The sequence below is a fragment of the Penaeus chinensis genome, chromosome 4, assembly GCF_019202785.1.
Source record: "Penaeus chinensis breed Huanghai No. 1 chromosome 4, ASM1920278v2, whole genome shotgun sequence".
In the NCBI taxonomy this organism is placed as follows: domain Eukaryota; kingdom Metazoa; phylum Arthropoda; class Malacostraca; order Decapoda; family Penaeidae; genus Penaeus; species Penaeus chinensis.
Window position 1 is genome coordinate 26,652,172 of NC_061822.1, and position 13,280 is coordinate 26,665,451.

The 13,280-nt window shown below is 43.0% G+C and overlaps 1 protein-coding gene across 1 annotated transcript in view; it reads left to right on the forward strand.

Moving 5' to 3' along the window:
- Positions 1–11,379, forward strand: part of LOC125025247 (lachesin-like) — a 28,131-nt gene extending 16,752 nt beyond the window's left edge. Inside the window, exons 4-7 of the mRNA XM_047613219.1 lie at positions 522–658; positions 3,990–4,170; positions 6,697–6,833; positions 10,618–11,379. Of these exons, the coding sequence (XP_047469175.1) occupies positions 522–658; positions 3,990–4,170; positions 6,697–6,833; positions 10,618–10,736 (574 nt within the window). The 3' untranslated portion in view covers positions 10,737–11,379. The remainder of the gene's footprint in view (positions 1–521; positions 659–3,989; positions 4,171–6,696; positions 6,834–10,617) is intronic.
- Positions 11,380–13,280: the final 1,901 nt, after the last annotated feature.

A 13,280-nucleotide genomic window follows, 5' to 3' on the forward strand; every position in this document is an offset into this window, starting at 1 on the left:
GTAGACAGGTAAATTATATAAATAGAAAGACAGACAGGCCAATGGATAGATATATAATTAGTTAGTAAAATACATAGATACCCACAGATAGGTAGGCAAATTAGCAGATGGCCGCACACACACATTCACACACATATATACGTATATATACAGGCGTATATACAAATGTATATTTACGCACTATGTGCCTTTTTCTCAATGCAAATATTTAGAGTTCCCAGAGTGTACAAACACAAAATCAAATATATATATATTTATATATATATATATATATATATATATATATCTTTGTAGAAAATATCTCCGTTTGAATATTTATTAACCTTTGGTTAATATGTTTATATATATATATATATATATATATATATATGTATATATATGTATATATGTATATATATATACTTATATACCTCTGTGTGTGTGTGTGTGTGTGTGTGTGTGTGTGTGTGTCTTTGTAGAATATATCCCTGCCGGTCTATTAACGAATTTGTTTCTATTTAGTTTCTATTCCTCACCTGCAGGTTTTCCTTGACCTACGAGCATCCTCATGACTGGAGGCTCAGGATTCGTTACGTGCAGAACCGGGACGAGGGTGCGTACGAGTGTCAAGTATCCACACACCCTCCCCTAATCCGCACGATACATCTCCATGTTGTAGGTAAGTGCGAGTGAGAGTGTGTTGTTAAGTTTAAGTGTTTATATGTGCGTTTAAGTGTTTAGGTGTACGTTTAGGTGTGCGTTTAGGTGTGCGTTTAAGTGTTTCGGTGTCCGATCAAGTGTTTAAGTGTAAAAGTTATTTGTATATACAGGCATATTTATAAGTTGAGGGTCAATTGTAGGTTCATATAGAAGTTTAAGCTTAATTATACGTACATACATATAAAATACAACTACAAATATGAATATATACACATGTACATTAATACATTACACATTAAAGTTTCACTTTAACCCATTCACCCCGGATTTATGTTCTGTCCCCTGTTGTTTTGGGTGAATTTTGTTACATACAGATGGCTCCACATGTGCTCAGCCGGCAAGGAGTCTATCAGTAGGCCTTAGTTACCGATCCTGATTTTCCCATTCCTTGAATTAGCGGGAAAATGTGTTTTTTTCTTATTAGTACCATTGCTATCGATACTGTTATTTTTGTTTTTGATGTTATGATTATTAAATTGTCATTAAAATATTTTAGACAATGAAATGATACAAAAGACCCTTCTCTAAAGTGAAGGAGAAGGGTAAACAGGTAGGATAGGTAGTTATGATAACTGGCTATTTGGTGATTAAGAGCCATCTATGTGTAAATACAATAAATAAACATGTATTACAGTGGGCATGGCATGTATTCTTGCCACATGGGGCGAGTGGGTTAAATGTGCATATAATGTATGCGTGTGAGTGAAAGCGTAATGTAGGTAGGCAAATGCAAGAATAATCTTGCTGATGAAGATTAATGCAAGGAGGTTAGTTTATCTTAGACAATTGCATACGAGATGTGGGAGACGGCGCGGGAGCTTGAATAATTGCTTGCCTTTTTGAATTTTTATCGTTGTTATTTATGATATTCTTGACATTTCTTTCAAGAATGGTATGAATTATGTATTCGTATCTTCAATATTATTAACATGATTATAATCATTATCATTATCCTCATGAGAATCTTTATCATCATCGTCATCATCATTATCACCATATACTTATTTATTTCTAACATTTTTATTACTAATATTACTATTACTGCAACTGTTGCTAGTAGTAATAGTACTGCTATTAATGCTATTACTAATACTACTTCTACACCAACTACTTCTACTACATCACCACCAACAATACTACCATTCATTAACTAATGGATTAAACAGATACCTACACTATATATATATATATATATATATATATATATATAAATGTATGTATATACATTATATATACTATATATAGTATATATATAGTATATATATATAGTATTTATATATACCTATACGGGTGTGGGTAGAGTCAGTAATGCCATAGTCGACATCGACTGAAGGGGGCCGTCGACACATACACACACACACACACACACACACACACACACGCACACACACACACACACACACACACACACACACACACACACACACACACACACACACACACACACACACACACATATATATATTATATATATATATATATATATATATACAAACACACACATACATATATATTATATATATATATATATATATATATATTTATATATCTATATTTGTATATATGAAATTACACAGACTCAGCAAGTTTCATCAAAAACGAAGTTGTTGGCATAATACATTTCTCAATATAATAGGAACATTTCCTTGACATCTACCCTGTTGAAACACATAATGAGATTCAAACGTTTCATAGCATACGTATCCCTCGAAGTAACTTTCGCCAATATATCTCTACCCACTGTTAATTAAGCTTATCCCATTATCATTAAGAAATGTGACAGCTAAAAAAAAAGGCATCTGACCGAAAAGTTACTCCAAAATAAAAGGAAAGTTTTCTAATATAACGTTCACTTTGTGATATAAATTCGAGGAGAATATATATATTGAGTTGACATCTGGCCAGGTTTTAGCAGAACTTATTTAATTTGGGTCTGTGTTTGAAACTATATTTTGCCAAGACAGCGAATTCTCTCACTCTCTCTTCGCTTAACTTCTTCGGGAATCTTCAGTCCGAGTGAAAGAATTCCCAAAAGTCTAATGTAACCTTTGACACATTCCAGAGTATTGTCGTCTGAAGTTTTGGGAATGAAGCTTGTTAATGTTCGTGCTTGATACTTAGGGACAGTGTAAAGAAAGAAGAAGTAGGATGGGGATGATGATGTAGTAGAAGAGGAAGAAGAAGACGAAAGAGAGGAAGGAGAAGATTCAAAGCATTGATATTAATAATAGTAATAATAATGGAAATGAAGCCTGTTAATGATCGTGCTTGATACGTAGGGAGAGTGCAAAGAAAGGAGAAAGATGGGGAAGATGATGATGAAGAAGGAGAAGAAGAAGTAAAAGAAGAAGAAGAAGAAGAAGAAAGGAGGAGAAGGAGAAGAAGGGTCAAAACAATGATAATAATAATAATAGAAGTGAAGCCTGTTGACGATTGTCCTTGCTACAAAGAATGTAGAAGATGATTATGAAAAAGAAGGGGAAGGAGAAAGGAGGAGAAAGAGAATGAGAAGAATCAAAACAATAATGATGATAATAGAAAATAATGAATGATAGTAATGATTATAATAATTATGACGATGATGATGATGATGATGATGATGATGATGATGATGATGATGATGATGATGATGATGATATTAAACTCACTGACGTTTCACAAAATCGATAAACCAGTTATGAACAACACCGTGAAATTTCGCAAGCGTCACCTTTCGAAATATTTTAAATCTAATTGTCACGAAAGCCCCTTGCGTACAGACTATATATTCATAAGAATTTCCATTTAAGCTTAATCATAGTTTGTATCGACATGAATGTAGTCATCGGAAGTTACGACCGACTGCTTGCGTGAGATCCCGCTATAATATTTTCGGAATTTATGGGGAGAATTTACGAACCCCTATTTGGTTATCACTCGAGGCGCAGGAATCTACTTATTATTGACAAGTGCAAGCTTTATGTTTTAAAAAAAAAAGAATATACGCACGAATTGTGTGTATATACATATACACTTACACAATCAGATACACCATATATAAATATATATATATAAAGATAGATAGATAGATAGATAGATAGATAGATAGATATAGATGTAGACCTAGACCTAGACCTAGACCTAGACCTAGACCTAGACCTAGACACACACACACACACACACACACACACACACACCTAGATATTTACCTACACATTCATTAAAAAATATTTTCCCCCTTGACTTCGATACAGTACAAATCCAATAATAATAATAATAAAAAAAAAAAAAATAACAATCCTTTCCCTCAGTTCCAGCTATCCAAATCCTGGACGATCGCGGAGTTGTGTTACGAGAGAAGTTTTACCGCACGGGATCAACGATCCAGCTGCAGTGTAAGGTAGCCGATGTTCCGACAGCCACGTCTCTACAGCTGGCTTGGTACCATGGTAACCAACGCCTTAACTACGATGCTAGGCGAGGAGGTGTCAGGTAAGGGTGTAGGAGATATACTTTTGTTTATTTTCTTTCTCTGGCTGGGTGGCTGGGTGGCTGGCTGGGTGGCTGGGCTGGGTGGGTGGGTGGCTGGCTGGCTGGCTGGCTGGCTGGCTGGCTGGCTGACTGGCTGGCTGGCTGGCTGGTTGACTGGCTGGCTGGCTGGCTGGTTGACTGGCTGGCTCTCTCTCTCTTTCTCTTTCTCTTTCTCTTTCTCTCTCTTTCTCTTTCTCTTTCTCTTTCTCGTTCTCTCTCTCTCTCTCTCTCTCTCTCTCTCTCTCTCTCTCTCTCTCTCTCTCTCTCTCTCTCTCTTCTCTTTCTCTTTCTCTCTCTCTTTCTCTTTGCTCTCTCTTTCTCTTTCTCTTCTCTTTCTCTTCTCTCTCTCTTTCTCTTTGTCTTTCTCTTTCTCGTTCTCTCTCTCTCTCTCTCTCTCTCTCTCTCTCTCTCTCTCTCTCTCTCTCTCTCTCTCTCTCTCTCTCTCTCTCTCTCTCTCTCTCTCTCTCCCTCCTCCCTCTCCCTCTCCCTCTCCCACTCTCTCACTCTCTCTCTCTCTCTCTCTCTCTCTCTCTCTCTCTCTCTCTCTCTCTCTCTCTCTCTCTCTCTCTCTCCCTCTCTCTCTCCCTCTTTCCCTCTCTCCCTCTCTCTCTCTCCCTCTTTCCCTCTCTCACTCTCTCACTCGCTCACTCTCTCTTTCGCTCCCTCGCTCTTTCGCTCCCTCGCTCTTTCGCTCCCTCGCTCTCTCTCTTTCTCTCTCTCTCTCTTTTTTTTTTTGCTGCGCCACTAAAGGAGGTTCTTTGCCTTCCAGGGTCAGTGTGCATGATTAAAGGGATCTTCGTGGCGTACATGTATAATAGATTAATAGATAGGTTCACAGTAATGTAGATCGATAGATAGGCAAATATCATAGATACTGATATACTCGTATTGTGTGCTTATTTATACCCACACGAACATAGGGGTACGTACGCACGCACTCACACACACACACACACACACACACACACACACACACACACACACACACACACACACAAACATACACACACGCACATACACACACACACACACACACACACACACACACACACACACACACACACACACACACACACACACACACACACACACACACACACACACACACACACACACACACACACACACACACACACACACACACACACACACACACACACACACACACACACACACACACACACACACACGAACACCCTCACACATCTCTATTTATATCAATAACTGTAATTGCATATGTGCCTATGTCTGTATCTGTATATATATGTATCTCTATCCATCTCTATATCTATATCTGCATCTATTTGTCTATCTGTCTGCCTGTCTAAATGTGTGTGTGTGTGTGTGTGTGTGTGTGTTTGTGATCTATTTATATATCAGTTAGTCAGTCAGTCAGTCAAACAGTAACAGATAGATTGATAGACAGGCAGATAGATAGATTTACAGATAGAAAAATAGACTGACTGAGAGAAAGAAAGATAAATAGATAGATAGATATATAGATATAGACACACACACAGATAGATATATAAAAAGATAGATAGATGGATAAATACATGGATAGGAGATAGATCCTCCCTTGAAATGTAATTATTGTAAGGTGTAGTACATGTGCAGAACACAAGCTATTGCAATAACACATTCAAATAGCAATAACATTTGATATAAGTTGCCTAACGGTTTAAAAGCCAGTGGTTCTGATGCATTTACACAAACAATAAATAGCGTTTAAATACAACTAGGTTTCAGTTATTTATTTGACTTTCCAATTTGCATAGGGGTGAAACAACACGAAAAATTATGTAAGGAAGTTCACAAAATTGTTCATGGAGATATAAAATTTGTTTATGTTAAGAAGGCAGCCTGAATAATGCAATTTGTTGGTAGCGTATAGCCAATATGAATACATATGTGTGGGTATGCGTAAAAGAAGAAGAAACACACGCACACGTACACACACACACATACACACACACACACACACGCGCACACACACACGCATACACACACACACACACACACACACATACACACACACATACACACACACACACGCATACACACACACACACACACACACACACACACACCCACACACACACACACACACACACACACACACACACACACACACACACACACACACACACACACACAATCACACACAATCACACACACAAACACACACACACACTGACACACACACACAGAAAGAGAGAGAGAAAGAGAGAGAGAGAGACAGGCAGACACACAGACACACAGACAAAGAGAGACAGAGAGAGACAGGCAGACAGAGAAATAGAGAGAGAAAGACAGACAGACATTCAGAGAATAAAAGAGAAAGAAAAAAGAAACATAAAAAATAATACACAAACCAAAACAAATATACAGATAAAATAACGATCTGACATCATCAACAACCCATTATCAGATCCCCTCAAATAACCTTAAACCTTACTTTCTTCCCCTCTTGTTCTCCTGCAACAGCGTCAAGACGGAGTTGCGAGGGTCTGTTGCACGCTCGTGGCTCCTAGTCAACAATGCAAGGAAGGAAGACTCCGGAACATATTACTGTAATATTACTGAGCTCACTTCTACTGGGGTTAACATCCATGTCGTTCCCGGTAAGGCTTTTTCTTGCGGTCTGTGGGAGAAAGTGGAGGGGAAGGGGGGGAGGGGGTGGAAGGGAGGGGACGGGGGAGGGAGGGAGGGGGGGGGAGGGAGGGGAGGGAAGGAAGGTGGAAGGGTGGTTGGGAGGAGAGGGGGTGGAAGGGTGGGTGTTAAGGAGAGAGGGGAGGGGAGGGGAGGGAGTGGAAGGGTGGTTTGGAGGAGAGGGGGGTGGAAGGGTGGGTGTTAAGGAGAGAGGGGAGGGGGAGGGGAGGGAGTGGAAGGGTAGGGGTAAGGGAGGGAAGAAGGGGGAGGGGGTGGAAGGGGTGGGTGTTAAGGAGAGAGGGGAGGGGAGGGGAGGGAGTGGAAGGGTAGGGGTAAGGGAGGGAAGAAGGGGAGGGGGTGGAAGGGTGGGTGTTAAGGAGAGAGGGGAGGGGAGGGGAGGGAGTGGAAGGGTAGGGGTAAGGGAGGGAAGAAGGGGAGGGGGTGGAAGGGTGGGTGTTAAGGAGAGAGGGGGTGGGGAGGGGGAGGGAGTGGAAGGGTAGGGGTAAGGGAGGGAAGAAGGGGAGGGGGTGGAAGGGTGGTGTTAAGGAGAGAGGGGAGGGGAGGGGAGGGAGTGGAAGGGTAGGGGTAAGGGAGGGAAGAAGGGGAGGGGGGGTGGAAGGGAGGGGACGGGGGAGGGAGGGGAGGGGAGGGAGGGAGGGGAGGGAGGGAGGGAAGGAAGGTGGAAGGGTGGTTGGGAGCAAGAGGGGGGGGAAGGGGGGGGTGGGAAGGAGAGAGGGGAGGGGAGGGAGTGGAAGGGTAGGGGTAAGGGAGGGAAGAAGGGGGGGGGGGTGGAAGGGTGGGTGTTAAGGAGAGAGGGGAGGGGAGGGGAGGGAGTGGAAGGGTAGGGGTAAGGGAGGGAAGAAGGGGAGGGGGTGGAAGGGTGGGTGTGAAGGAGAGAGGGAAGGGGAGGGAGTGGAAGGGTAGGGGTAAGGGAGGGAAGAAGGGGAGGGGGTGGAAGGGTGGGTGTGAAGGAGAGAGGGGAGGGAAGGGGAGGGAGTGGAAGGGTAGGGGTAGGGGAGGAAGGAAGGGGAGGCGGTGGAAGGTTGGGTGGGAAGGAGGGAGGGGAGGGTGGGTGTTAGGGAAGGGTGATAGAATGGAGAGAAGGAGACAACAAAAAGGAAAGGAAAAGAGGGAAGAGGGAAAGGTGGAGAGGGAGAAAGAGAAGGGAGGAGGAGTAAGAGGCAAAGAAGGAGGAAGAGTGAGTAGGGAGAGAGGAACAGGGAAAAACAAGAAGAAGGAGGTAGAATGGGAGAGAGGAAGGGAGATTAGAAGGAGAAGAACAGATTGAGAAGGTAATGAAGAAAAAAAAAGGGAATAAAGGAGGTAAGGAGGGATAAAAATCGAAGGGAGGGAGAGCAGAACAGGAATAAGAAAATTAATAGAAGAAAGGAAGAAATACAAGGTTAGAAATAACAGGAGGAAGGGAAAGAGAACAGGCTTACGTAGACAGATAATTTAAAAGGAAAGTGAGAAAGAGAGAGAAAGGGAAGGAGCAAACAACGGAGAAAGAAAAGGGAGAGGAAAAGAATGCGGGGGAGGAGGAGGAAGAGAGAATCATACTGAAGTGAAGGAGAGGAGATATGAAGGACGGGGGTTAAGGAAGTGTAAGTGACAGAGTGGCTTTAGTAGCGTTAAGAAGTGAACTAAACCCCTATAGAAGGACCCATTAACCACCATGGAGATAGATGACAGATTAATGGGAGGGATAAGGGTGGGGAGGGGGGGGGGGGGGAGGGAAGTTTATAATGAATTGAGAAAATGACATAAAGGATGAGGGTGAGGGAGTAGTTGAGTGAGAAGGAAAGGGGTAGGGGAGGAAAGAAAAGGATGAGGGAGAGGGAGAGGGAGAAGGTGAGGGAGAGGGAAAGGGGAAAGAAAGGAGAGAGAAGAGTAAGGGAGAGGGAGAAGGTGAGGGAGAGGGAAAAGGGGGAGGAAGGAGAGGGAAGGGTGAGGATGGGGGGAAGGGGGAAGGAAGGATAGAGAAGGGTGAGGGTGAGGGCGAAGGAAAGAGGAAAGAGAATAGGGAGGGATAAGGGGAAGGAAGGTGAGGGAGAGGGAGAGGGAAAGGCGAGAGAGAGGGAAAGGGGGGGGGGGAGGAAGGGAAGAGGAAGGAGTAGGAGAGGGAGAGGGAGAGGGAGAGGGAGAGAGAGAGGGAGAAGGAGAGAGAGAGAGAAAGGGGGGAGGAAGGTGAGGGAGAGGGAGAGGGAGAAGGAGAGAGAGAAAGGGGGAAGGAAGGGGAGAGGATGGTGAGGGAGAGGGAGAAGCTGAGAGAGAGAGAAAGAGGGAAGGAAGGGGAGAGGAAGGTGAGGGAGAGGGAGAAGGTGAGAGAGAGAGAAAGGGAGAAGGAAGGGGAGAGGAAGGTGAGAGAAAGGGAGAAGGTGAGAGAGAGAAAGAGGGAAGGAAGGGGAGAGGAAGGTGAGGGAGAGGGAGAAGGTGAGAGAGAGAGAAAGGGAGAAGGAAGGGGAGAGGAAGGTGAGAGAGAGGGAGAAGGTGAGAGAGAGAGAAAGAGGGGAAGGAAGGGGAGAGGAAGGTGAGGGAGAGGGAGAGGGAGAAGGAGAGAGAGAAGGGGGGAAGGAAGGGGAGAGGAAGGTGAGGGAGAGGGAGAAGGTGAGAGAGAGAGAAAGGGGAAGGAAGGGGAGAGGAAGGTGAGAGAGAGGGAGAAGGAGAGAGAGAGAAGAGGGGGAAGGAAGGGGAGAGGAAGGTGAGAGAGAGGGAGAAGGTGAGAGAGAGAGAAAGAGGGAAGGAAGGGGAGAGGAAGGTGAGGGAGAGGGAGAGGGAGAAGGTGAGAGAGAGAGAAAGGGGGAAGGAAGGGGAGAGGAAGGTGAGGGAGAGGGAGAAGGTGAGAGAATGGAAAAAGTGGGAAGAAAGGGGAGAAAAAGGTGAGGGAGAGGGAAATGGAGAATGTGAGGGAGAATTAGAAGCTGAGGGAGAGGGAGAGGAAGCTGAGAAAGTACTCAAAGCATGTTGTGAAAGACGTAATTGAGTGAGTTAAGATTCGGAAATGTGATTTTCCGCCTTCCATTAAGCTTTCTGCTGTTTACGTCACAGTTTTACATATCTTTGAGTCGGTTTGGAATATCATACAACGGTATTTACGCCATCAATTTAGCAAGTTTTCATAATGCATAGAACCACGCTCACTCACTCTCTCTCTCTCTTTCTCCCTTTCTCTTTCTCTTTCTCATTCTCATTCTCATTCTCATTCTCATTATCTTCTTTCTCTTTCTCTTTCTCTCTCACATATATTCATTTTCATTCTTACCAACCCACTAACTTACTCATCCACCCACTCAGTCAGTCAGTCACTCATCCACCCATTTACCCCCCCCCCTCCCACTTACTCTCAAACTCACTCACCCACTCACTCAACCACATGCCCACCCACTCTCACACTTACCCACCAACTCATGCACTCTCTCCTCCACTCACTCTCACACTCACTCACCCATCCACTATCTCACCCACCCATTTACTCTCATACTCACCCACCTGCCCACTCTCTCTTACACCCTCTCACCCACTCTCCTTCACATTTACCCACCAACCCACTCACTCTTTCATCTACCAACCCATTCACACACTCACTCGCTCTCACCCACCCACCTGCTCTCGCCCACCCACTCGCTCTCGCCCACCCACTCCCTCTCGCCCACCCACTCGCTCTCGCCCACCCACTCGCTCTCACCCACCTACTCGCTCTCACCCATCCATCCAAAATGTGTCATTAGCGCTAACCTCCCCCTCCCTCTCCTTCAGACAAGTACCCGGCAGCCATCCAGCAGGGATCTCGATCTGCTCCCTGGAGATTAATGACTGTGGCGACGACCGTGCTCTCCGTCCTGGTGTTCCCCCTCGTCTGCTGGCCTTGTAGATAAGACAGAACCTCTTGCCAGTTTGAACTCGGCTGGTGAACCTTCTTGCAGTGAAAGGGGAAGAAAAAAAACAAGGGGGGTAGACTGTTCAACTTTTTAGGAATTTGGTGGTGATAATGTGTGTCTGTGGTTTGTACAAAAGCAACAGTTTTATCAAAATAAAAAGGAGGAGACTGTTGTGTGTGTACAGTGATCATTCCTTCATCGATATCAAGGTAAATATATAATTATTTAGAACATCTTTTTATAAGATGGTGAGAGTGTAGACTTTCTTTAGCAACAATGGTGTCAAAATGTGAAAAAAACAACAGTCTGTAATAGGTGTTGATTTTTTGGCCGAACAATGTCTTATAAATGGGACTAAATAAACGTTTTTTGTTATCATCATGAGTTATATACAAATAAAATGTTATTTATTTACAAATAGTAAACAAGTAGACTGTGTATAATTTATGTGAATTAGTAAACCTTGGATGTTTGATGTTTTGTCACCTATTATTGATGTGTTTGTATGCTAAAGAACTAATATGACCCAGATAGTATACTGAATACTACGGTAATTTATCAGACAGTGATTACCATATTATATGGTTCATGGTATAATCCTCTGCGATTTGGATATGTATTTTCGTAATAAAGTGAAATAATAAAATCCTGTTTCAGTTAAATTAGTCCTGCATGTGTGTTACAGATAAGTTACAACGAACGCAACCCAAAACAAAAAGTTTGAGGAATACTATATTTGTGGTGGATTTTCCGTGTACTGTATGCTACGCTTTGTAGAGATCAATAAAGAGTAATCACAGTAGTGCATGTCGGAATACAACTGAACTGGCAGAGAAAGACTGAATGTAAAATGGTGGATAGAGAGTGGGTTAAGAGAGAGAGAGAGAGAGAGAGAGAGAGAGAGAGAGAATGAGAGAATATATGAGAGAGAGAGTGAGAATGAGAGGGTGTAAGAACGAGAGAGAGAGAGAGCGTGTGTGTGTATTTATGTGTGTGTATGTGCATGAGTGTGTGTATGTATGTTTATGCGTATGTGTGTGTTTCTTTATGCGTGTGTGTTTCTGAGTGAGCAAGCGAGATTAAGAGAGAGAAAGAGTGACGTGGAGAGCCATGAAGGGAGAAGGAAAATGCTTCATAAAATGTTAAAGCCGGTTAGGCACGAAGCTTATAGATACCTGATACACGGCTTTGTAAAGGCTCTATATGAATGCCTTAAACATATGGTTTGGCATGAGTAGTGAAAGGGACGGTTGGCTTAACCTCTTTGATTGAGAAGCGTGAGCAACACAGATAATTCACAAGGATACAGTTCATGGTAAGGCTTAGTGCTGACTATACGGTCAGCCCGGAGGGGGCGCTAACGGCTGGCTCAGCAGCCGGCCTTGACCCGACACGCTTTCGGCAGGAATTCTCTGTTGTGACTCTCTCTGACCTGGGTCATCCTGGCCTTTTATACTGGTGGGTGGCGTGCCCCACGCCACCTTGGACTGCCGGCTGGCTTGGGCCAGCGTGGGCACGCCACGTGGGAGCCAGCCACGTGGGAGATATTTATACATACTTATAGACTTTGCAATAAAGATCAGTAAATTAATTCCTTGTTCTGTTTCCGATATATATATATATATATATATATATATATATATATATAGAGAGAGAGAGAGAGAGAGAGAGAGAGAGAGAGAGAGATAGAGAGAGAGAGCGAGAGAGATGTATATAGATAGATAGATATTTACATCTACCTGTCGATCATTTTTGTATGTCTACCTGTCTATCAGATATTAAAGTTTGTCAAAATATCCACTTCCAGCAAACACGCCTTCAAAAACACCTCACACGAAACCTAACATAGAATATCCGGCTCAAAAACACAGGGATAAATAACTCACAAACAACAACCACTGCTTTTAGTTCGGGAAAGAATATAAGAGAAAAAAAAAACCCATCATGAAAGGCCGGGTCACTTTGAGAAGGAGAGCTTATAATATTGCCTCTATATTAGCTAGAGTAATAGCTGTTCGTCGATTGCAATAACGCACTATGACAGAGATGACAATAACCGATAAATTGCCTCTCCACCTCCTCGCCCGTCGTCCGAGGTGAGTTGCTCTACCGTGTTTTGTGCCTTTTCTTTGTGTCGTGACTTACACACACACACACACACACACACTGTGTGTGTGCGTGTGTGTGTGTGTGTCTTTTTACGTATGTATGTACACACAAACACACACACATATATATTCATATATATATACATATATATATATATATATATATATACATATATATATATATATACATATATATATATATACATATATATATATATATATACATATATATATATATATATATATATATATATATATATGGGTGTGTGTGTGTGTGTGTGCGTATGCAAGTTTGTGTGCGTACGTGTGTGCGTGTGACATCTCCTACTGCTGCTTGCCTCGCCAGAATAAATACCTCTTCAAGTTGCCTGTACAAACAACCCCCGCTTTCGTGCTCCGTTCAGCTCTGTCGTCTTATATCAACCTTTCATCT